A 25,305-nucleotide genomic window follows, 5' to 3' on the forward strand; every position below is an offset into this window, starting at 1 on the left:
AAAAATATACGAAATGTAAGATTTTTTTCAGTAGTTCTTTCGTTGCAACAATTTAAAAGTTAAATGGCGGGAACATACGATTCCTAAGCAAAAGTATTTTTTTCAATATTATTGTTCTTTTTTGAGAGATGGGATTACATTGTGCCACGAAAAAGATAAAAGTATACGAGGCGGACGCCTTGAAACTTTCCTTCAATTTTGTTACTTTTCTTGGAATTTCTCCTTTCTCTTAAAATTTTATCTGAATTTCTCTATCCGGAGGAAATTTTCCCCTTTATAAGTTTTTCAGTAAGCTCGATATGTACAGGGTCAACGAATTCAGTAATAAGATGAGGTTTTATACAGCGTATTTTGATACACATGCAGGTTGAATTGTGTCTTCTGCAAATACGCTGTATAAGGAAATAAACAGTAAGTTAGGCGAGTGTACAAGCAAGTGTAGTTTGTGAAGAATAATGGAATTGTAATTTTACCAGTATTATCCAAATAATTTTTCAAAATATGCATCAACTTATGTTGAAATAACCTTGAAAAGCCTTAATTAGAAATTTGTGATTCACTCCAAACCAGTTTACACGAAAATTATGGAAATAAAAATCAACTCGCAGGTTGAATTCGGCTTTTTGATTATTAAGACTTGACAAATGTTGTCCGTCAAGGTTATTAGCAGCATAGGTTGTCAATGACTCGTCAATTTTGATGGTCACCCACGATAGCCCTGACCTTTCGTGGCACTATTGCTGAGAGGCAGTTAAATGTATTTGTTTTAAAGAAGAAACTAATGAAGATTCCATTCTTGCATGTAAAGGTTTCTGAAGATTACGAAGCATGTTTTTACATGGTTTTCCCCACGATTTGCACGTCATAAAGCCAAGAAAGGTCATTGTCATGTGAATCAATGTTATTAGAAGAAAACCTCACATTTTAAGCCAATAATTTGAGGTTTTCAGAGTTCAAGGTAAGTTAATTCTTATCACGTAGACTTCAGACACCAACATAATCATGGTAAGTAGGTTTTGCATTGGGAAAATCTACCGTATCTGTTTGTGAAAAACCAGAAGAGTTCTGCGCTGAAGTTCCTTTAGTTTTATTGCGATTTAGCGATTACTTACGCCAAAATGTTTGAAGATTTTGTTCAATACATGCTTTTGTAATTAGCTTAGGCGTATCAGGTTTCGTTCTCTTAGCATTAAAATAACATCCCAAGCCCGTACCCAAGGGAAGGGGCAGGGGGCCATGCCCCCCCCCCCCCGAGCCATGAATTTTTTAAATTTGAACGTATAAAAACCTACAAAAATTACGTTGATGGTTTTTCAAATTTTGCATGAATTTCGATCTTGTCATTGCACAAATGAATAGATTGTTTCTGGACAGAGACAGGTTCTAGAAGTCTGCAGTTTGCAATATTGGGCTATTTTAGTTCTATAACAATTGATGCAAGGCTATCAGACATTCCGATTTAGTCGGGACAGACCATTCCTTTTAATCCATGTCTCGACCTTTTCGCCTCGGCTCGATCACAAATGTTTCACATAATTAGAATAGAGGGGAATTTTCTATACTCTTTATATTATGGAAGAAAAAATCCTCAATGACTGCAATACAAAACCAACCATATAAGGGGAATTTGGCTCTCCACCCGCAACGCAAGGTCTGTGATCCCTTTCCTCTACTACTGAGCAGAAGGATAGAAAACTTTGTTTTCTTTCTCCGACATCAGGGCTTTTCTACAACTGATGTCCATTCTGCTACTCAATGGCTTAGGGTTAATTAATATTATGTAAATAGGAGAATCCACTTCGCAGCAGAATCGTTGCTAGATTTTTGGGGCAAAAAATTGTCTGAAGTACTTCTAACATATATTGTTATTTGTCCAAAACACTCAAGAAATTAAGTACATTATTATTTACGTGTCTTGAACATAAATACACAGTGGTGTAAGAGTACAACAGACACCTTTCACAGTGTGCGAGGACCAAAATATTCGATGCTACGAGCCGTTGATAATGGCATTTTCTATCCCACATGTATGCATCCCCATTTAATAGCTTCTTGGTTGCCACTGGCATTTATTTTTACTGTCGAATAAGATTCTAAATGCGAAAATACAGCATAGAAACAATATTATGCCAGCAGACACCCTGCCAGGGTGAAGTCACTTAGCCGTTCCCTTCAGATAATTTTTTTACAGGGTTCGCACTGACTCCAAAGTTCTGGACAACTGGAGGAGTCAGGAAAGCAAGACTAGGACTGAGGTCATTGGAAACAAATTATTTTTTAAAAAAAGCTTTAAAAACCTGGGAAAGTCAGTGGAATTAAATGATTTTTGCTTGGCATAATTTGCAACCGGAAACACGTTTCGTTTCATCTTCCCAACAATCTTCCTTTTTGGGTAATATTGCTTATAAAAAGGTTATTTCATTTTATTTTCCATTTATTTTCAAAAATGTTTAACAAACGTGATTCATTTGATTAACTTACAAAGTTGAAGTATAACTCTTATTTTTAGCATGTTAAATCATTACACAGTTATGTAAAATATTACCTGGAAAAGTCAGGGACTTTGCAAAATGGGTGTGAACCCTCATCAACTCCACACACATATGTTGCTTTTCGTAGGCTATTTGAATTATTTGTATTATGCATACACGTAATTTAATCCCATCATACAATTTTGTTTCGCTCTCTGACAGATACAAATGTCCATGTCAACTGCAAATATTTGTCACGTGGTTGCATACATATAGGTTAGAAAATGCTGTTCTTCAACATTTCGTAACAAAATGAGCAAATTTCTCTACCCACCCTCTCCTATACCCCCCCCCACACATATATATAGTGTATAATATGAGAGAAAATTTAATTAAAATTCGCCTATGGGTCTCGCCCCCCTCAAAATTCCTGGGTACTGGCCATGCTTTCTATAAAAAGGTTCTAAACTACTGTAACATTTATTCCCACTTGTCTACGATACTTACTATCACTTCTATCAACGGAAAATGCCTCCTTGTCCATGGGGAGCGCGCATGCTTGCCTAAGGTAACTTTAAAGTTTTCTCTTCAACACAAATAACTCTTTTAAAAGCTCATTACTTTAAGGAAGTTTCTAATTTCTTGTGACATTCATTGCCAAAACTGTACATAATTACTCTTTCTGCTAGGAGAATTTGAAAACAAATCATAAAACAATCGGAACCGTTATCTAGTCTTGAGGTGTATAGTTCTGTAATTTTAGGTTTTTAATCTATACATTCATTTTCCAGGGGTCAATGGTCCAATCCCCCCACCTGGTGTGTGTGTGTGTGTGCTCTCTGTATAACACGCACAATATGTATGACATAGTCGATTAATCTGACCACTTTGTAGGGCAAAATTTAATCCATTGATCATAACAATCAATAGAAACGTACTGCTTACTTATTATTAATATTTATAATAACTACACCAGCTTCGAAAATAATATCCTGTTTTTGGCATTGAAACAGAGTAAACAAATACTTACTTCCCTCTTTATCTGCTTTTTAAAAATCGGTTTAATTTGTTTACTGTTAGTTTTTCATTCTGCTCAGATTTAGTCAAGAGTCAATAACCCTAAACACGTGTCAGTTACCAGTGGAAGTAAAGTTATTATTATGTACTAGCCCATTTTATATTCGTAAGCGTGCCGTACCTCAACGTATGAATACGAAATCAACGTGTGTGTGTGTATATATATATATATATATATATATATATATAAAGTTAATAGGAATTATAACTATAATAATGAAAAGAGAAAGGTAACAATAAAATTCACATGAAAAATAATCATGCGAAAACATTTAATTGTTCATTCCAATTACAAATGTCCATAGTCTTAAAGTTCACTTGTAACTGTACAGTTCTTACATGTGTGCTTAATCGTACAACAGACATGCTTAGGAACAATTATTGTGCACACAGTCATTGCATAAAAGTACGTGTGATCAATAAGATGGATCTGTCTGTCGCTTTTGGATGAACTAGAGACATGCTAAAACAATCCATAAATCTGTAGGAATATAATTTGGAAATCACTGCCATGACACATAAATAAATTAACATGCATATTTATAATAACAAAGCCATTAAACATCCCGTGCACTAAATCTGTAACCATTAGAACAACAACCGACGAAAGTTGGTCCCTTGACATTAAGTTGATCCAAGTGTCAATGGCAGTGGCGGCGATTGGGTTCCAAAACTGAGGGGGGGGGGGCAAAGGCAGTTTACTTTCCCTTGGTAGATAAGGTTTAGCATAATGCGGGAGCAAAAGACACAAGAAATGGGGAGCCAACTGCCCCCTCTCGTCCCTGGTCCGCCACTGGTCAATGGTAAGCTTGTTGTTTTGTTTGACCTATGTATAAGTGTATATTAAGTACACAATACTGAAAATGCCCGAGCTCCGTGGTGTGGTGTTTGAGGATGTTGGAGGTACGATGGCGTTCTCAGTCCAAAGCTAGCTGACGGAAGGATCCTTCTATTCCAAAAATCTCGCTGTGTGTTCGCGGGATCCCAGGTCTCTTCGATTCGTCCGCCTTCAAAGACTCTAGCCGCTCCAAGTAATCCTTCAGTTCGTAAGTGAAGTTCTTGTATTGCTCTGGAAATCAATTAGAAGCATATTAACATTGGCACTGTTAGAAGTGTTACCACACTGACGTCACTATAATTTGATAGGTTATTGACCGATCTAGTCTAACTTCCTAGAATCGTGTATAAGCTGCCTTCTTTGAATGGTAGTACAGTGGGATCGATGAGTGTTACCGTGCAAATTGTCCATCACCATGTTCGTGCACTTTATTTGACCCAATAAGAGCTTCAAGAATTAAAAGAAAACTCAAATCAAGCTGCAGACAACTTCTGCACCAGCATACATAAAAATCCATCGCTTAAAAACACATAGGGTGCAAGAGAAAAGTTAATGAAAATAGTCATGGACAATTTGCACAGTAATACTCATGGATCCCACTCTACAAGTAACCTTAGAAGAACCAACTTTATTTTGAGTGTATACTATTTTCCTTCTTGCAGTGCCCAGAGGCGTCTCGTGAACGCATGCGGTGCATGCTGCGCATGCGTCAATTGTGGGAAAAAGGACAGCTTGCTCTGCGACGACATTCATGAGCATTTCTACATTCTAATTTCTTCATATAGGAGAAGTATTTATTTTACACGAGAGCGCTGAACTAAGCTTATATTACATTTCTTGGATCTGAAGTGAAAGAAAGTAATAATTATTTTCCCACAATTGAGGCATGCGTCACTTCAGATCCAAGAAATGTAATATAAGCTTAGTTCAGCGCTCTCGTGTAAAATAAATACTTCTCCTATATGACGAAATTAGAATGTAGAAATGCTCATGAATGTCGTCGCAGAGCAAGCTGTCCTTTTTCCCACATTCGACGCATGCGTTCACCGCTTCTGGCAGTGCCCCTATAATAGGGGATTGTAACGTTCTAGTAAAAGAAAAAAAACCGGAACAGCAAAAATAACAAGTTCTTATAATTATAGCTGGCTTCATGTGACGTCAGGATGAGCACAGCCGCCATGTTTGCAGCCAATTTTGTTTGTCGTTTGCAAGGAAATATCCTCTACGTAGCGTTCGTTACATCTGCACCAATTGCACGGTTGATTTAAATCACGAACGTGCGTGTTAGTATCTCCCGCCAGCCGGATTGAATCTAGTATGCTTACAAGAACTGGCCTCAATCATGACTGCTCGAAGCCACAATTCAACAGTTTCTGACGTAGGTGAAACACAACATTTACACTGTTGCAATGGATGTGTATGCTAAACACCAATCATTTATTTTAAGACATTTGCTTACCTAATCTAGAGCGTTTTACAATTCAGAGAATTGTTGTTTTTTCTTTGTGGGAGGTAATATAGGCTGTTCAAAAGGTCGTATTTGTGAAAGAGTGCTCTCGTATGCACGTGTGTACTGCCGATCGAACAGCGTTATGGTAGGGGCGGGCGGAAAGGAGGAAATGAGCGAGGCAGGGGGCTTCGTCGGTCGCGTTCGTGCAGTGGAAAATTTCTCGTCATCTGATTCGTGAGTAACAGTGCAGTGTGGCGTTTTAGCCATGGTAGAAACAGAACGTGGTTCCGTGAAAAGGAGGGTGTATAATTTTTACCCCTCAACGCAAACGGCTTCCCCACTCCTGCTCTGCTACTTAATGACCTTGAGGCGGGAACGTCGCACCGCACGAAGCGCTCACTGCCCCACCCGCCCAAAGTGCAAGCAAGATGTGCCACATTGGGATAATCGAATTCCCCGTCAGAAATCTTAGAACCAGTCCCAATTAGCGTACATGCGTAAAAAGGAGTTTGAAAATGAGTCTACGCAAAATACGGCACTTTTGCTAAATAATTTATCATTAACGTGGGAAGGTTAGTGTTCGCCGTAGTCTTTGGGGTTGATGCGAATTCTCTTAGGACAATCACGACGCAGTAGTATTCTTTTGTATGTGGTCAAGTCGTTAAGTTACAAACGGTTAATAATAATAATAGTTATCATTTGAGAATGGATTTTGGTCGGGAAAGGGGAAGGTTCTGAAAATGTTTCAAAAAGGTGCTAATAAAAATGCCTTTATTCAATGCTCCTTCTCTATATAATGCGCGCGGACCGCAGAGAGAGCGTTTATGCCGAACATGTTTTGTTGAAGTTCGTGATTTCTTTCGTGGGTTTTGCTACATTCTCTTTGGAACTATTGGGGTTGCAATGATTGTATTATACCATTATATAGCTCTCGTTCTGCTCTACAAAATGAAACTATAGGATTTTATGTAGCTGCTCAAGAAGAATGAAAACCATTTATTTTTCTGTATAATTTGTTAACAAAACATGAAAGAAAAGGAAGAAAAGAGGTGCTGAAGCATCAGAGGATGGGTAAAAAGGGGAAAATGTGCTAATCTCATGAAAAGGTGCAAAAAGGTCCTAAAATACATATCTCAAACGACCGGTATGAAAAGAGCTATATTTTTGGAAAAGTGCTGCACCTTAAAATACGTTCCCTAGCTATCATCATCATCATTAGAGAGATACTTTTACTCAATACCCAATACAAGTGTTTTTCTTCTTTCTTCACAAATGACAAATTAATGCCCTGTAATATATTACCAGTACTAGAAGCGGGGATGAGAATAGACGACACGGAGTTCTTAACTTCCAGTTAAGAACATTTTCACAAAACACCCCTCCCCGGTAAGAACATTTGCATGAACAGCTACCCACGTATTGCACTGATGTTGATCCGTTCAAGCACCACCACATACATCCCCAGCTAGAAATTTCCCTCGAGCACTGCGTTACAATGTTTGAACTTAGTTTTGGTTGTGTCATATTTCTTTATCAGTTACTTTGTTCACATTATTAGCTGAAATATATTTATTTTATAGACTATCCTAAGTTTTATATATACAGGGGAAGTAAAAAAGAAGGAGCAGATTTGAAAATGTCATTTCCAACAAACAATACACGACAGAAACATAATCCTCACATCATTGGATATATTAAGGTTCATTAGTAGCGTGCGGTGACCATTTAGATAGCCGAAGCACTGAACATATAATTTTGAAATAAACAATTGTACATCAAGGGCAGGCTTGCCTTGATAAAAACACTGCCCGCCACTGCTTTGTGGCATTTTAGTCTTTCACGGGCTCCGCAAAAATGCCTCTCGACACTTCCGGGGAGTCTAAGTATCCTGGGAATAATGCAAAACTTGAATTGCATCCAAACCGAACTTAGTTTTGGTTGTGTCATATGTCTTCTTCAGTTACTCTGTTCACATTATTAGCTGAAATATATTTATTTTATAGACTACCTTGTATGCACGCCACTGTTTTTGTTGTAGGACAATCGGTTTCGTTCGTGCACTAACAATGACGTTTTTTTCTTCCAGGTAAATGACGACACCACAGAAATAATAGTTTTGTGTGCTACAATTTGCATATTGTGAATCCATTATGCTGCGATGAAAATATCGAGCGTATTCCTAGAAAATCTGGGCATTCCTCCAAAAACAGTGGGCTATGGCTGCAACTCTTGAAGATCTGAAGCAGTTCTAGTCTTGACTGTGTTATGGATTTGCAACCGTATAAGTTGCAATTGTAGGCATCGCACCCTGGCAGCAACAGTGACAGAAGGTTCGAATTTTGCGTTGCTCTTGCACAATGGATTCACACTTCGCAAATTGTAGCACACGAAACGTCATTGTTAGTGCACGAACGAAACCAATTGTGCTACAACAAAACTTTGAACCTTAATCTATCGTTACGTATCCCTCATTTTCATTTTCGAGTTACGTTTAGCTAGGCAGCCTGGCAGGAAGTATAGGAAAGTGTTAACTTCAGCACCAGCTCAGCGAAAAGCATTCGCCAATATTTGCAAAGGAAAATTGATGAGAGAGAAAAAAGGGAGGAGTTTTGATCAGGGTGAATGCAAGTTGGATCTGGCTCGAGAGAGACAAGGGGGGTTGGTCTTGGGTTTTGAAGAGAAAAGGAGAGTGGTTCGGGAGGAAGAAAAGGGGTTTTGAGTTTTGGAGAGAGGAGACTGAGTTTTGATTTTGAAGGAGATTCAGGCTGGATGCAGACTTTTAGAAACTTGTTTGGAAGTGGAGTGCAGCGAAGCTGAGTGACAATTTAAGAGGCGAACTTCAGCAAGCGAGTGAGAGGTACTTTAGAAACCCTTCGGTTCACGCTTCTAAAGAGAGACAGGTAATATACTTTTCCAATGCCATCCTTTGCCCAAATCTAGAGAGTTGCCATTTTATAAAGGATTCTGTAAATTTAAGTTTATTCAGGTACCTCCTGCAGTTAGCAGATGCAGCCAAGCGAGAGCTTACGGGCTACCGCTAACCCCCGATTGAAGAATAATTACTTTCATCTAAAGGCCTCCAGGTTCGATCCCCGAACCTTTCGAGGTTCACACGCTTAGTAAAAGTGTGTCTCAAGACGCTATCCAATGACGTACGGATTGTGCTTCTGTCGTGTATTGTTTGTTGGAAATAACATTTTCAAATCTGCTCCTTTTTCACTAACTTGGTACATAGGCGCCGACTCCATGGGATTTGGGGGGCTCGAGCCCCCCCCCCCCCAATGTTAAGGATGTGGGGGCAGAGCCCCCAAATAATTTTGCTTTAGAGGATCTAATGTATTATTTTGCTTCTTTTGTAAAGTTTACTCAGAATTGTGCCACATGAACTTAACTTTAAATACACATTTGAAATGTTCTAGACCATCAATTTGGGGGGCTGAGACCGCTAAACCATCAACTTGGGGGGGGGGGGCTATGACCAGAGACTGCAAAACACATGACTTATTACTATATACTAAGTATGTAATTATGAGTATTGTTAAAATTTTTACTAAAAAGAGTTTCAAAAGACGATGTGTATGAACTAGGGTAGTGGATGAGACTTTTGGGCTACAAATGGCTCTCACATGACATTCAGAACGAGATCATTGATATATTAGGGAGATCTGTTTTGCGCTCCGTGGTAGCAGATATTAAAAGTCGGAAATATTTTTCTATTATGGTTGACGAAACTTGTGAAATATCCATTCGTGGACAATATTAATATTCTGCATTAGAACTGTGAATAAAAATTTTGATATTTTTGAGGAATTCATGGGCTTTTACGTGATTCCGAACACTGAGGCCAAAACTTAAGAAAGGGAGAGAGTGAGTCAATCATTAATTTATTTCAGTGATCAGAGCCCCCCCCCCAATAATTTTGACAAGTCGGCGCCCCTGACTTGGTATATACACTTCTTTCATCTTTTCTACAGTCAAATGAACGGTGCCAATTTTCATGAGGGTCACCGAGGAGTTATGCAACAGGTATTATATTGACGGTGAGGACACGAGGCAATTACAGAACAACTTTGACGATACTCACGAATCATCTTGTTGAGGTCTCCGGCGGTGCCTCCCAATTGGTCAGGAAGCATATGCTTCGGCACGTTGTTGTATAAGTCGTTATAGTTGCCACACGCGTGGAAAAATAACTGAAAAAATTAACGACAAGGTTTGAGGTTATCTAAAAAATAAATGACATCAACGTCACATGCATGAGAGCATGATAGAATAGCACAAGTGAATATACAACAAAAAAGTACATTTAATTCTAAAAAAAAACACTAGCATTTACGATTGTTTTAATATACAAAAACTACCCGCATTGGTCCAGTCGCCATCGACCGTCAAGTGCACAACAGGGTGCTCGGTTCGAATCGTGGACTAGACATGGAGGTTTGTGTTTTTTTCTGTCGTGATGAAAAAAAGTCAAACTGCCCAGGGATTTATTCAGAATTTTCCATCGGGGGGTGCAAGTTCGTATTTGTGGGGATCTAAGGGTAAATTTAGAGCCAAATTAACCATAAATTGAACCTTGATGAAAAATTTTAGGGAGTGTTTAGAAACTTTGGGGGTGTTTAGGGGTGTGTGGATAAATAACTGAAACTGCCGATTCGATGGAAAAAGAAAGTATGTAGCCTACTGTATACAACATATTAACAACTTGATCAATTTTTTTCCCTAAAAAATCTATTATCTAGGAAACTAGGTTATTGTTCAGGGCTAGATTTGAAATGTAAGCGTGTGGCGCATTGAGCTCTAAGCCGAAACAAGAACGTATTTTGCAGTAGTGTACAGGACACCAAGTCAAACGATTTTTCTTGTCAACATTTGTGCGTTAAGGCCTCGTTACGACGCTACGAACCCTCGAAAACCGGATTTTCTATCTTGAATATTTGCAACCATGAATTATAGATTCAAGGTTGCCACTGTCAGCTATATTTTCTGTCGGCAAACGATAAAAATTTCAGTACGATGCGGACAAACTGTGTAAACAATGAAAGCAAGAACCGCTTTCTGGAGTGTCAATCCCTCTGGGTTAAACGTGCGAAGACCTTCATTAATGCAAATACATAGCACAAGATATATAACACAAGTAAGGGGGAGGGGGAGCATGTACAAGATTTAAGGAACAGGAGTTGAACCCTGACGACGTGATAATGTTTCAATACCTTACTATAAAATATAATGTTTTCATGTATAAAACGTAAATGACAGTGGCAACCGTGATTCTGTACTACATGGCTCTATACAGACAGAATAGAATATGCCGTTTTTATATGGTTCGTACCGTGGCACGTGTTGTCTTCTATGCGCCTTGAACGTTTGTCGATATTTTACGGCGACACCCTGTGCTTTCCTTTATAAATATCCAACAGAATTTCAGGCGAGGTTCTACAGATTATTCCCTGACATTCGCTACGAGACTCGGCTGCAAGCGGTCCGGCATCAGCGCTTGTCTTTCCCGGTGAACGGGTCAGTGACAGTCGCTAGAGTCGGCTATTAAAATTACAGTTTTCATATTGTGTACTAACCTTGACTACAGAAGGTGTTGAAAATGATGCCCTCTGCTGCAACACATTCCTGGCATCTCCGAAGGAAATTGGCATTTACACGTGCAAATTCGTCTACTGTAATTCTCCCGATTTTTCGTACAATACTCTCTTTTAACTATCGGATGGTGTGCGGATTGTCTTTGTATACTTTATTCCCCATTTTTCTTTCCACTTTTATTCAGAACTGACCCTGTTACTCTAAACCTTTTTACGAGGTTTAATATAAGCGACTGTCGCGGACCCGTTCACCGGGAAAGACAAGCCCTGATGCCGGGCCGCTTGCCGCCGAGTCTCGTAGCGAATGTCAGGGAATGCTCTGTAGTAATGTCTAGTAATAAAAAGAATACAGAATAAATTGCCACACCTTGCATAATATATTTATCCACAACCACCCCAAAACCATTCAAAATTCTGATCCTGAAATGTTTCACAAAGGCCTAATTTATGGTCATGATTACCCTAAATCTATTTTTGCAACTCCCGAGAAAATACTGGCAGATCCCTACATTTATATTGTTCTTGTTTTTGCGCCGCTTATGTCTGATCGCTACGATGAGGAGTGACTGATGATTGGATGAAACTGATGGACACTTAGAAGGGAACGAACACTCATGCTTAAGCTGGGTCACGAACCCGAATCCCCTGCTTTGGATCTACAAATATGGGATTACGAACCACAACCCCCGAGAAAAATCGTAATGTATGTATGTAATGCAGGGCCGGCCTTAGGGAGAGGCAATTCGGGTACACGCCTCAGGCCCCTTACCAGATAGAAATAATTGTTTTTGTACTGTTTATTATGAGTATATATGTCGTTGTTGCTTCCAATTAAGCAACTAATCTTAGTTTTCCTGACTTCATGGGTTGTTTTGCCATATTTTAAAATATAAAAAACTACTGAAATTATATTCAAACAAAGTACAGGTGGTTATAATTAAAGTGACGGTGTTCAGAGTGGTACAGCACGGACTGTAATGAGAGTAGCAGTCTGAAACTTCGTAGATATGCTAATGAAGCAATGCGCTCGCGAATTATGCAAAAAAAAAAAAAAAAAAAAAAAAGTTCCAATTCTCGCCACCAGGGAAAAAATGGCGCTGTAAGCAGTCAAAACTTGGTATAGTTACAGGAAAAACACTATAAATCGCAGAAAACAATACTCTTTGTAATAAAATATCGCTACAATTTCACTATTCGAATTACATGAACATTACTAAAGGAAAAAGCAACAAGCGTCACCAACAACAACCAGTGAGCTCACACAATGGTTAGGCAATGTCATCGACTTTGACGTCAGAGTTACGGAAAATTCCACGTTTTGACTGCTTACAGCGCCATGTTTTACCCTGGTGGTGATAATTGGAACTTTTTTTTTTTTACATAATTCGCGAGCGCATTGCTTCATTAGCATATCTGCGAAATTTCAGACTGCTACTCTCATTACAGCCCGTGCTGTACCACTCTGAACACCGTCACTTTAATTATAACCACCTGGTACATGAAAATCGTGTTCAAACATTTCAATAGAAAGTTAGTTTAATTACAGAATGATGACACCGTCAAAATTCTAAGAAACGTAAGAGAATCATTAGAGATAATGTATGTTACTTGATATGAATAAAAATTCCCACTTTGGTAGGTAAAATAATACTCCCTCTGTCCCATAATTATAGTCCGGTATGCCAAAATGATAACTTTTTATTTATGTTCTTTTGGATACTTGATCGGCCAATTTGTACTGATCCTTGAGTAATAACGTTGTATGACTCATTCCCGTGTTTAATTTTCTTCTTCTGTATACGCAAGTGTCACAGTTTGAATATCGGACAAGTATTTTGTGACAACAAACAAAAGTGTACCGGACAATAATTATTGGACAGAGGGAGTAGTTTGATATTGACCACAACCAGTGGTAGATAGGAATCGAAGAGAACCTCTAATTTAGAAACTTTTATAAACCTCCCATAATTCTTGGTTTTAAACTTCAATATGCTCTGTTTATTGCTCCTCGGTACCCACCTGTATGTATGCACAGTGGGATTAACTAGTATTGCTCGGCATGTGTTTTTGAGCGATGGATTTTTATGTATGCTGGTGCAGAAGTTGTCAACAGCTTGTTTTCAGTTTTATTTTAATTCTTGAAGTTATTATTGGGTCAAATAGTTAAGTTACTTAAGTTGGTGTTTTCAGTCCACTTTATGCACAGTAAGGCTAATTGGGACTGGAATCCGAACCACTATGTGCCTCCACTGGGTATCGAACCCGGTCTACAAGGCGACGACACTACCACTGCGCCATCGGGGAGACCTATTAGGTTAAATAAAGTGCACGAACATGGTGATGGACGATTTGCACGGTAATACTCATGGATCCCACTGTACATATATTGATTGGCAGTGATTATAATGATTGTAAAATTGAATGTTACACCATTGTGCAATTCATACATTTTTTATTTTACAAATACCTACCCTGTTTCTAATCTTCTCACTGAGCCATTGTTTAATTACATTGACACATTTCTCTACTATTGGCGAAACGTTTATCACGTGAACCTGCTTCACTTTGTTCGGATAGGCTTTCTGAAAAAAGAGAAGAAAACTCTGGTAAGAGGATTTCGTTCCAGTAATTGATGAGAGATGGCAGCACTTGCTAGATTCATCACTACACGTATCTACCCGTTCCTTTTTTGTTATAATCATAAAGAGATATAGAACTAAAGTCAACGCATTATTTTTTATTGCAATATAGGAGGATAAATTAATTTATATCAGGGTAGGATCTACCAAGCTATTGACAAATGTAACACTTGGAAATAAAATATTGTTCGTTGGATATAAATATCTGCCAATGTAATGCCACATGAAATAAGGGTATCCCTTTAACTTCTGAGTGGTAGAATAAATGATTAACCATGAAAAATAATATTATCTATCAGAGTCAAATGACTTTCTTCTCAAAATTAATTGTTTCAACACTTCATCTCCACTAGCACACGGTGTTGACAGAAACTATTTTAAAATCGTAAACCAAAATTATACTTGGACTCTATACTTGCATTCAGAAATTAAGAATGACAGTGGCGTACCAGGGGGACTTTATTTGACCTAGATTTTTTAAAAATAAAAAAAAGCAAACTCAGGAAAAAATGCAAGACTGCTACGAAAAAGTCATTCGCTGTCTTATACCGGGCACACAACTTTTCGATTTTGATTTGCTCTTTTAAGTCCACTTTATGAACAGAAAGAGACGACGTACAGTTTAAAGTGGAATCCAAACCATGTGCCTCCATCGGGTATCGCACCCGGGACACCTTGATTTCAAGGCGAGGCGACGTTACCACTACGCCATCGAGACACTTTTCGAGTTAGATTCCATCGTTTCTATTCTCGCATTTTGAATGTGTGATTTACAAGTAATTTTAGTGCACGTTACAAAGATAATGGCTATATACGAAAACTGCCATACCGATAGCAAGTAACGATTCTACGTGAAAGAGAAAACTTGTACTGTATAAATGTTTGACAACATATTAATAACTTATTAACTTTTTAAAAATGTATTATCTATTTAATTATGGTATAGTTCGGTACTACATGTGATTACAAGCACGTGGTGCATAAAGGATCTACTGAACTTGAGACAAAAACATATTTTGGCTGTTGTTTGTTGTCCGTTCACCTTTCTTAAAATGTAGAGTTCATTACAGTTTGGAACTAATGTGGAGACAAACTGTCAGTTGCAATTGTGTTCAATGAATTGAAGATTTAATGTTCATTATGAATAAGAGAAATAATTTCCATCCATTCTACAATTTCGAGTAATGTGAACTTGAACATGATGGTATAATAGATACATGGTTCAGAATATTGACAAAATGGGTACAATTGTCTGGATCGTCAATATTTTTAAGGAGTTCTTTGTATTTCTTCTTCACCAAAACTAGAATGGTATTGATCTTATTTTACGTAACTTTTCTGCAATTTTTGGCTAATTTTGATGAGGCTGAGAACTGATTAGATAGATTGATGAAGGGACTCTCACAATAGGCCAGAACTCGAACCTGGAATCTTGGGTGGCGAGTAAGTTGGTTTAGGATACAAGCAACCACTGGGGAATAATTCCCCCTAATCCCCCTACAAATACTACCCTACTAAAACAAATTATATTCAAAATAGGGACAGCATCATTGAAAAATTGTCTGGGCTGCTTCCAGAGTTTTGTCAACTTTTGAGAAAATTTCCTTCTATTTCCTTCAAATTTCCATATGCTGAGGGAAATTTCCATCCAGTTACAATCTCCGGCTGGTTATGAGCCCTACCTCCATGAATGTGAGGAATTTCTTCTTCTGTGCAAGCGCTCCTCCCATGGTTAGATCCAGTTTGAGCTCTTTGGCATCGAGGACCAAGATGTCCCCTACTTTGATCGGCTGCTTCAGAGCAGAGATGTCTATGCTGTTGAGGAAACCTTTGGCGATGGCGTTAGTCTCTTTGGTGGACGGGGAGAAGCTCTTGTGGAACCCCGATAAGAAGACCAGGTGGCCTCCAGGGGCGATGCCTGGAAGGGGAATCGTGTACCTGAAAAGAAACAATCGAACATCAGAAACAACCGAAGATCTTGTGACTAAGAACCAGATCAAGAGATGGCGCTGACAGTCATGTAAACGAATTGAACGTAAGAAATGAAGACCACAGGGATGAAACGTGCTTTGTCCATTATATTAGCACGTTATTTCCCTGTATACATACACAAACCAAACCTCTTTGTAAAAGAACCCGGCCCCGTGGCTACGACGCCAGGGATCCCGGGTTCGAATCCCGGCCTGGGCATGGATGTTTGTGAGTGTCCATTCATCAATTTCACCATATCATCACTCATCCCCATTTTCGCAAATTAGCCAAAAGTGGCACAAATGCGAAGTAAAATAAAGCAAATAAATCAATCTTAGTAAAGGACGGAAAAAGCACATCCTATTCTTGTACAATTCGTAGTTAGAAAGGCCCTTCACAGAGCTATCTGATAACATCTTTACCTCAGTTCGGCTAAAAATGGACAAAGCACAGTGGCGAAGCGTGACATTTTTACGTAGTCATCGCAAGATTTCCCAAACGTCAGGGTCCATCTTTCAACGGTGTAGGGGTGGGGGATCATTGCCAATTCAATGTAAAAGCTCATACCACAGACCTTAAGGATACAAAAGAAACATAGTTCCATCCCATACCATGATAATTATTAAATATGATCGCAACTGAAATGAAAACACCTCAATTGTCGCGTTTAAAGATAAAAACTTTTATGGTTCGCCGTCAATTGTTGTTTTGATAATGAAAAGCAGATTTCATATTGTTCAATGTGTGCATTTCCTCTTAACAAGTGGAAATAGCAGACATTCGCAGTGGTGTGCCCGCCCGTGTACTTTTTAGTAGTCATTCCTGAATTCCTCATTTTATCATTCTTTCCTGCCTTTGACGTTCTTTTTTTCTTTCTTCTTTTTTTGTAAGACTATTGAGCCTAGGCAGGGATTATGACCCCTAACCAACCCCTCCTTGATCACGCCACTGGACACTCTGAAGAATCTTGATGACTCCAGACCCAGACAAACCACGCCGTGGCTGTAAGCATGAGGATGTGGGGCTGAAAAGAAGGCCTGTTATGACTCAGACCTTCAAGAGTGGGGAAAAGTAGAGGTTGCTGGACCGCCTGTTCGGAAGCGTTCGGCCATGGTTTGGCTGTTCTCGGCACCGTCAAAGACGATTGATTCGCACCTCTTCTGCGATGAGCTGGGGCTTCTAACACTATTGCCTTCAATGGGAAACTTGACGAGAGGGTTCGGCGCGAGGGGTAGTACTGGGGCATCATTTCGACGCGCTAAGATTAGCGAATCTCTTGCGTATTTCGAGCTGTTTCATGCTGTCGCTTGCTTTCTTTCGCACAAATATGCGAGTATGCTGACCTATTTTTTACTTCTTCTCTAAAATATAAAAAATGCAATATTTTTATTATTTTGCTTGGTCATCGCCGCATCTCCCGATGACCGGACGCTTCGACATTGACAAAGCACGTTCTTTCCCTGTGGTCTTCAGATACATATCTTCTATTGGCAAACATTTATAGTAGAAGGAAATTGTCTTGTACGGCCAATGGAAGGTTCAGGAGTTGGAACAAAAACCACGAATAAACACGTGACAATATTTTGTTCCAGTAAAGGTATAGTTCCATTCCCTACATACACAGAATGAAGGAACATGAATGAAAATAGTGGCTAATTATACACCCGACTGCCGTTGTTTTATAATTGATTTTTTTAAATATAATTTTGGGCTATGCATTAATACGTCATAAGTAGGCTGAGGATTTGCCCTGTGCCTTTTTTGTTCCTTGGTTGTAATATGTAGGCTTTCACGAAGTGATCGAATTGGGCCAGTATGGCATACGGGTAGTAAATTAAGATGCCAAAAAGGATTGTACGCAGCACTCTTAAGAAATCACCCACAAAAAAGGACAGGTCTGTGGATACGAGCATACCGGCAGTAATTTATTTCCAATTCGGCCACTGCTTTTACGTCTAAAAACTATCTCAGGCCATTTCTGAGACAACATGAATTTTATAGTGGCTTTTTTACCTATTAGCTAGTAGTAGGGTAGTTCCTATTTCTCAGATAACTGCTTTTTCAATGCCTAATCCCGAAAAATGACGAAATATCTGTCGATGTTAAGCCTTGTTTCCATTGTATGAAAAAAACAGTATGCTGACCACGGCAGTAATTTATTTTATTATAAAACATAAACTAAACGTAACGTTTCAACCTTCTAGCAAGGTCTTCTTCGGACTCTGCACCAAGTACAAATGTAACAAGGAACAGAAGCAGGACGATATATATACACAAACATTACTCCCCTCCAGACTATTAGAAAGTTGTTCTGGAACATTCTAGCAGGTGGCTTTCCCTTGTCAACTGTACTTTCACCTAAAAGGCTAAACGTTTTCTTCCATGTGCTTGGACTCTTTATCTCACGCTCTTTTTCCTTCATTCTTCTTCCTTCTTCTCTTCTCTTTCTCTCTTGTCCTTTCCACTCTTTCTAACACCTTCTTCCCTTCCTTGTTTAACTTCAGTCCCCCATTCCAGTTCATTGTGTCTTCTTCACCTTTCTTCTCTATTTCCTTGGCCTCCTTCCATTTTCTCACTAGTTTATGTTTTATAATAAAATAAATTACTGCCTTGGTCAGCATACTGATTTTTTCTAATTTTTGAGCCTATTTTGTATTTTTGGGGCTTCTTTTTCCTGCCTATTTTCATAGTCTGTAGTCCTATCTATCGTCATCCTGATTATATATAAACTTTTATTCCCCTCCAACGATTTGACCACGGATAGTGTAAATAATTTAGGACACTAAAAAGTATCATGCTGGAGACGTTCGGACATTCGGGAATTAAGATGTTAGAATTCTTTAGGTGTATAATGATGAAACATTTTCTTTCCTTAAGGGTGGGACTTTATTTTCTAAAATCACATATAAGAACAGGCAAATTATTGGATGAGCTTGAGCCCCACGTGCCCACATAAGTTAGCGCCATTTCCCAATGACACAAGTAATAGAAGGCAAATTGTCCATCACCATTTTGATTCAGTGTCTTTTTCACAATGTGATGATTAAGAATTGAAACAGAAACGTCAGTATGCAGAGGACGACATCTGCTTCACATCAACAGAATTCCATTCCTTAAATCAACCCAGGATGTACAGTGGTATGCGCAAGTATTACTCGGTAAATCGTCCATGACTATTTTCATTAATTTTTCTTTTCCATCCTACCCACTTTTAAGAAATCAATTTCTAAGTGTTCTGATGCAGAGGCAGTTCTAGATTGTTTGGTTTCTCTTTCAATTCTTGAAGTTCTCATTGGACATGAACATGGCGATGGACAATTTACTTAACAGTACTTATGCACCCCACTGTACGTGCATTCCACCCCATTGTACGTGCAACTATAGATTGTAGATCCACTTTCAATTGGCCTATCTGATCATGAAGTGGACTTGAGTTAAAACTTCTACTCGTGATGGGTAAATACAACGTATCAAATTTTATTTCACGTAAAAATAAGGGCACAAAGCATTGTTTAGTACAAATTTGTAACTGCATGAAATTTTGGTTCTAGAAGAGGAGCTGTAAAGACAGTTCCAACGTGTTATGCCTTAAAATTACTGCACTAAAGCCGAAATGAAACATCAACGCTTTACTATAACACGAGTAAGGTTTTGAAGCTTGTTATGCTCCCAGTGCTTCTTGTTAAATTGTGACGTAAATGTATAGCATAGTTAATGAAGTCAAATACTTACATTAATGAGTGAAATAAGTTCAAGTCCTCCGATGTGGGACTTCTGTTTAAGCAAAACTCGGGTGCAGCTGCCCTCATCGTGAACAGTGTATCCAACTTTTTCTTCGCCTTCTCCAAACTGAAATTGCAACCTCGTATATAGGTTACTAGTATTTCACGCTCTGAAAGAAAGAGAAAATGTTTATTACAAGATAGGGTGGTGCTTCCGCTTTGCAAAGAAGGGAGAGAATTCCTCTGGTCTGTATTATTGTTTATGACTTTCATTATTATTATTATTATTATTATTATTATTACGACAGGGATCACCAACCCGTCGTATTTGTGGAAGAGCGTACTAGAAATATAACTTTACTTACTTATCAAACATTAACACTTTACCTTCTGTGATTTCACATTAGGTGAAATGAATGTATAGCATAAAATTAACTAAACACATTTTGTCATATCCACTATTTCCTGGTTCCTTTAAGTACTTAGTAGTACAGTGGGATCCATGAGTATTATCGTGCAAATTGTCCATGACTATTTTAATCAATTTTTCTCTTACATCCTGTGTGTTTTTAAGCGATGGATTTTTATGTATGCTGGTGCAGAAGTTGTCAACAGCTTGTTTTGAGTTTTCTTTTAATTCTTGAAGCTCTTACTGGGTCAAATAAAGTGCACGAACATAGTGATGGACAATTTGCACGGTAATACTCATGGATCCCACTGTACAATTAGCTGGTCATTGCCTATTGTTATATTTAAGTTTATCATAATGCTGCTCTGCCCTGTTATTCCATTACAAATACCCAAGGCGAAACACACAGGTGGGGGCTCGTCCGGGATATTCAATTGACATGCTTAGATGACGTCACATTAGATAGGCAAATCTCTGAGAAATGATAGTAGTGTACGTTTAACTGTTTAAGCATGAGTTTCGCACACAAGTGTAACTTTAGTTTGATTTAACAAAGTCTGAACTGGAAAGAATGTACAGTTTCGTGCAAATTCGTGAGATTCCCCAAACATCACCTTAGCAAACGCTTACCGATATCGTCCGGAAGATGGGGTTGTTGTCGGAGCCATTCCGCTATGACGTCAACTCCTTTCTCCAATTGCCTTGGGTCTTCGCCTATTTGCTCTTGGATCTGTTTCTCCTCCACTGGCGACACCTGGACGAATACCATGACGTTTATTGTCAACCTGAAACAAAAGAAATCCCTTATAAACTAAATGAAGATGAAACGAAATGAACTTCTGTATACAATAAGTATTTCCCCGTCAAGGTTGGTAGATGACAGCAGCCCCGGCCCTCGGCATTTTGCCGCCCCGTGCAATTTTACATCTTGCCGTCTCCACCCCAAAATATGTAATGTATGAACAACTAAGCTTGTTATCCGTGGCAATTTCACATAGTATAACCAATTTTTAACATAATAAAATGAAAGAATATTTAATGTGTTAAGTGGGAAAGTACCTTCAGTTTCGAATTCTTCGGCTTTCACTACATCGCTTGCCTTAAGTTTCAGAAATATGTGCAAAGCTCCACTTTGTTTTTCTATATTGAGCTCTTTTCCTCGTTTGCGTTTCTTACGACGACTTGACAAACCATTTGCTTGAATGACAGCACAAATACACAAGTCTCTCAATACATTGTCACACTCAAACGCGCGCGCGTTCTCACACACGACATACACTAACTGCACTATCATGACACCGTCAAGATCGTAAATGAGGTGCAACCAGCAACGACAAAGAACAGCGGATATTCGTACTTACTATTGCGTCTTGCGCGATTCGGCAATACCTATCATCACCACCTTTCGCGATCCATACGTCGTCAAAGAACAATGCAGCTCCATTTCCGACTACTGAATGCGACACGTCAGTTTAACTCAAACCTCGATAACAGGGGGCTGGGGCGGAGGACTGGCGGACTGGCGCGCGATCAAACAATAGATAGAGTTGTAACTTGGCACCGCACACGCACAGTAGACGTTGCTTACCATTTTCACAGACAAAACAATAATAGCTGCGGCACCGCTATCTTTCGCAGTTACTCCATGCTTTTCTTATCCGTTTCTGCTTTTTACTGCTCCTTTGAGCTTGCCGCCCCGTGCAAATGCACGTGTTGCACGTACGGTAGAACCGGCCCTGGATGACAGGCAAGTCAATCAGTGGTAGTACAGTGGAATCCATGAGTATTACCGTGCAAATTGTCCATCACCATATTCGTGCACTTCATTTGACCCAATAAGAGCTTCAAGAATTAAAAGAAAACTCAAAACAAGCTGTTGACAACAACTGCACCAGAATACATATAAATCCATCGCTTAAAAACACATAGGATGCGAGAGAAAAATTAATGAAAATAGTAATGGACAATTTGCACGGTAATACTCATGGATCCCACTGTACAGGATCATTGACTGGTAAGAAATAACATCAAATGGGATTTGAAAAGTCAAGGTGGGTGGGTAACAGGTGGGTCAATATGCAAGAGAATAACACAAAGCGAGTCAGTCAACTGCACTTTACCAAATGAAGGAAATAATAAAGACACCACTACACATAGCCACGGTACCTCAGTGTCGGCCTCTGTGGCGGAGTGGTCAGCGCAGCGCGCTACGAAGAGAGAAGTCTCGGATTCGAAACCCGGTTCGGACATGGATGTTTGTGTTTGTCCAAACGAGAATACAGAGAAAATTAAAACGTGAAAACGGGGAATACTGCGATGAGGGGTATTCCTATAAAAAAAAACGTCGTTAGGGCGTATGACTATCATGCGAGGGACCCGGGTTCGAACGCCGGAGGGGGAGAACCGGGATTTTTTGCACCTATTCAAGTGGCTCCGGCGTCCACTTGGGTACCTGGAGGAAAATCTGGGCGGCCAGGCGCGTGGTGCTGACCACATCACCCCCAACTTCGACCGTGGTCAAGAAAGTGTGGGGCCCTAATTCCACACCCCCTATACGCCTTCATGGCGTGGTGCAAAACACAGGGGAGTGCTTGACTTTTACCGCTACACATATTTCAAGGTATCTAGTGTTTTTTTCACCTGTTATGCATTGTTCATCTTATCTAGTCTCATGCTCACTGTACAGCAGTTAAACTCTAAACTAAACGGCATGTTCTACTCTCTCGCTGCGACATCATGGTGCGGCGTAGTAGCAGTATAACTGGATCACTAGACAAGAGTAACCAGCGCCAACACAAGCAGTGGGGTGGTCGGACGGTTTGGTTGAACCGTGCCGGAGTCGTTTTCTACTTGATTAACTGTTTTGCATCAAGTTTTGTGTTTCCCAGAGTCAATCCTATTTTGGAAGAAAGCTAAAACATGTCGGTGTCGCTAAACACATCGAGTGCTTTTATGAAAGACCCGCACTGTGTCGGAAAAACTGGTCTTGTATTCGATAACTCCTCCGTTATCGCTGGAGTCTTTCGTTTGGGGAATATATCACCACGCTCGCTGTTAGAGAAACACTCCTCCTTTAAGGCCGAACACACGGAACTCGATATCTAGTTAGTTGGCGCTGAACTGACTACCTGACCGGAAGTGATGGCTGCATGGCTGACTGCTTGACTGGTTTTGAGGAATAGACGAGTTTCTAGTTCCTGCTGGATTTTCTCGACTATATTCTGTGGAACAGGAAATCAGAGCAAAGTTTGGCCATGTGAAGATAATGTAAGAGTTTGCAAAGGAGAGTTCTTTTGTCTCTGGTTTCCTAGTGTTGGCTTTTTAACTCGATAAAAAAGTAAAGAGAGGACGTGCAGTGCATTCGTGTTCAGTTCATTAATATTTAGATATTTATGCAAAGCGATGAGATGTGTACGTGACAAATGTGATTAGCCGAAAATGAAAACCCTTATTATTTCAAGTCCGGGGTGCGATACCTGATGGAGGCACATGGTGGTTCGGATTCCACTTTAAACTGTAGGTCCAGTCCCGATTTATCTTACTGTGCACAAAGTGGAATTAAAACACCAACTCAAACAAAAAACAAAAAACCTTATTATTTCAAGTGTATTTTTTTTCTATTTCTTTTTTTGTGAATGAAACCCTCGAATCCATGTATGAATATGCATACCCGAGTCATTAAACATATTTTTTCGAGCGAATTTCTAGTCCACACTTATCTTTTTTAATTTTTAATTCTCCCACAGCATTCTTCAAATTGCCCGTCTATGTTTATAGATTGTCTGCTCTGTGCAATGTATTATGGGACGAAAAGTCTATCGACAAGTGCAGTAACAAGTATAATGTGAGGTGAAAACAAGCAAATCGGTAGCCAGTCCAGCGCCAACTAGGGCATTCCTACTGAAAATTCAGTTCCGTGTGCTTCGGGCTTTACCGAGAATAGCGAGTCTTCCTGTCAGACAACACACATCACAACCGAAACGGCAGAAAGGCACGGTGTGATATAAACCTAAGACAGCCATGAAAGGAGAAAGTGTTGGAGCACAGAATGAACACACAGCAAGCAACAAAATGACCCAGTTACTTACATTGTGGGTGAGTCGAAGGTCACAGACGAAGCAAGCGGGAAAACTATGTTGCACCTTCGAGCTCCTCTTCCAATACACGTCTGGAGCGATGTGTCAGCCGGTCAGCACATAAATGTGCAAAGGGAATCCCCGGTGTCTGACCTGCATATTACAACATCCCCCAGGCCTTTCAAGCAACGCGATTTCTTGTAAACAAGCATGACTCCTTCCTGGCCTGCGAACATTATATAAACTAGGTCAGGCGTTCCCAAACTTTTTCGTTTCGCGGCGCCCTCAGTGTTTCAATTTTTTTTCGGCGGCGCCCAAGTCAGAATGTGGGCCTATAAAAAGTACTAAATAAGCACATACATTGGAATAAGTATAATTTCAGTGAAAATGTTAGAACATTTCGCGGCGTCCCTGTAAGCCATCCACGGCGCCTCAGGGCGCGCACTTTGGGTAACACTGAACTAGTTGTCAACGAACTGGGAATTTATTGAATTCGAGAATAATGCACGATTGATTATTTTTATTTGTTCATACTTGGTTTTACGATTTTTTGTTGATTCGTCTCAACTATAAGCTAATATATTTTTATTTGTTTATTTTTTTTACCCATTGCACATTGCTACATGCCATGAAGACATGGGTGAACCCTAGAGCCGATCCATGCAGGGACGGACATTGTTGGAAAATTTCCCACCCGAAATCATTGAACCCGGACCTCCCGTGTAGTAGTCACACACCCTACCGACTTTTCTTTTTTTACACAAGGAAAACCCTAAGCGGAAGTTTTCCCCGCCATTCCTTTTCTCTGTTTTTGATACGTATCAGTTTTACTCAATTATATCAGGACAAACACAAATATCAATGTTTAACCTAGATTCGAACTCGGGACCTCTAGCGTCAAAGCGCCCTACGCCACGAAGTTCAACACTGACTCTGACTGGACCATCGACCGAGGCTCTCATTTGTTTATTTACTTAACACTGTTCCAAATACAGCAATTAGCCAATTTCCATTGGATTGAATTGGGTTACTTTACGTTGATTTTCTTCCACTTTTGG

The 25,305-nt window shown here is 39.5% G+C and overlaps 1 protein-coding gene across 1 annotated transcript; it reads right to left on the bottom strand.

Moving 5' to 3' along the window:
* Nucleotides 1-3,817: 3,817 nt before the first annotated feature.
* On the bottom strand, nucleotides 3,818-24,325 carry LOC145989208 (alpha-tocopherol transfer protein-like). Its single transcript, XM_083124511.1, has 7 exons — nucleotides 24,260-24,325; nucleotides 20,802-20,956; nucleotides 19,773-19,932; nucleotides 15,752-16,007; nucleotides 13,902-14,012; nucleotides 9,921-10,029; nucleotides 3,818-4,617 (listed from the first exon to the last, which is right to left on the bottom strand). Coding segments are annotated over exons 1-7 (945 nt in total). The 5' UTR covers nucleotides 24,262-24,325; the 3' UTR covers nucleotides 3,818-4,465.
* Between the last annotated feature and the right edge of the window lie 980 nt (nucleotides 24,326-25,305).

The sequence above is a fragment of the Lepisma saccharinum genome, chromosome 6 (assembly GCF_977018435.1).
Source record: "Lepisma saccharinum chromosome 6, izLepSacc3.1, whole genome shotgun sequence".
Classification (NCBI taxonomy): Eukaryota; Metazoa; Arthropoda; class Insecta; order Zygentoma; family Lepismatidae; genus Lepisma; species Lepisma saccharinum.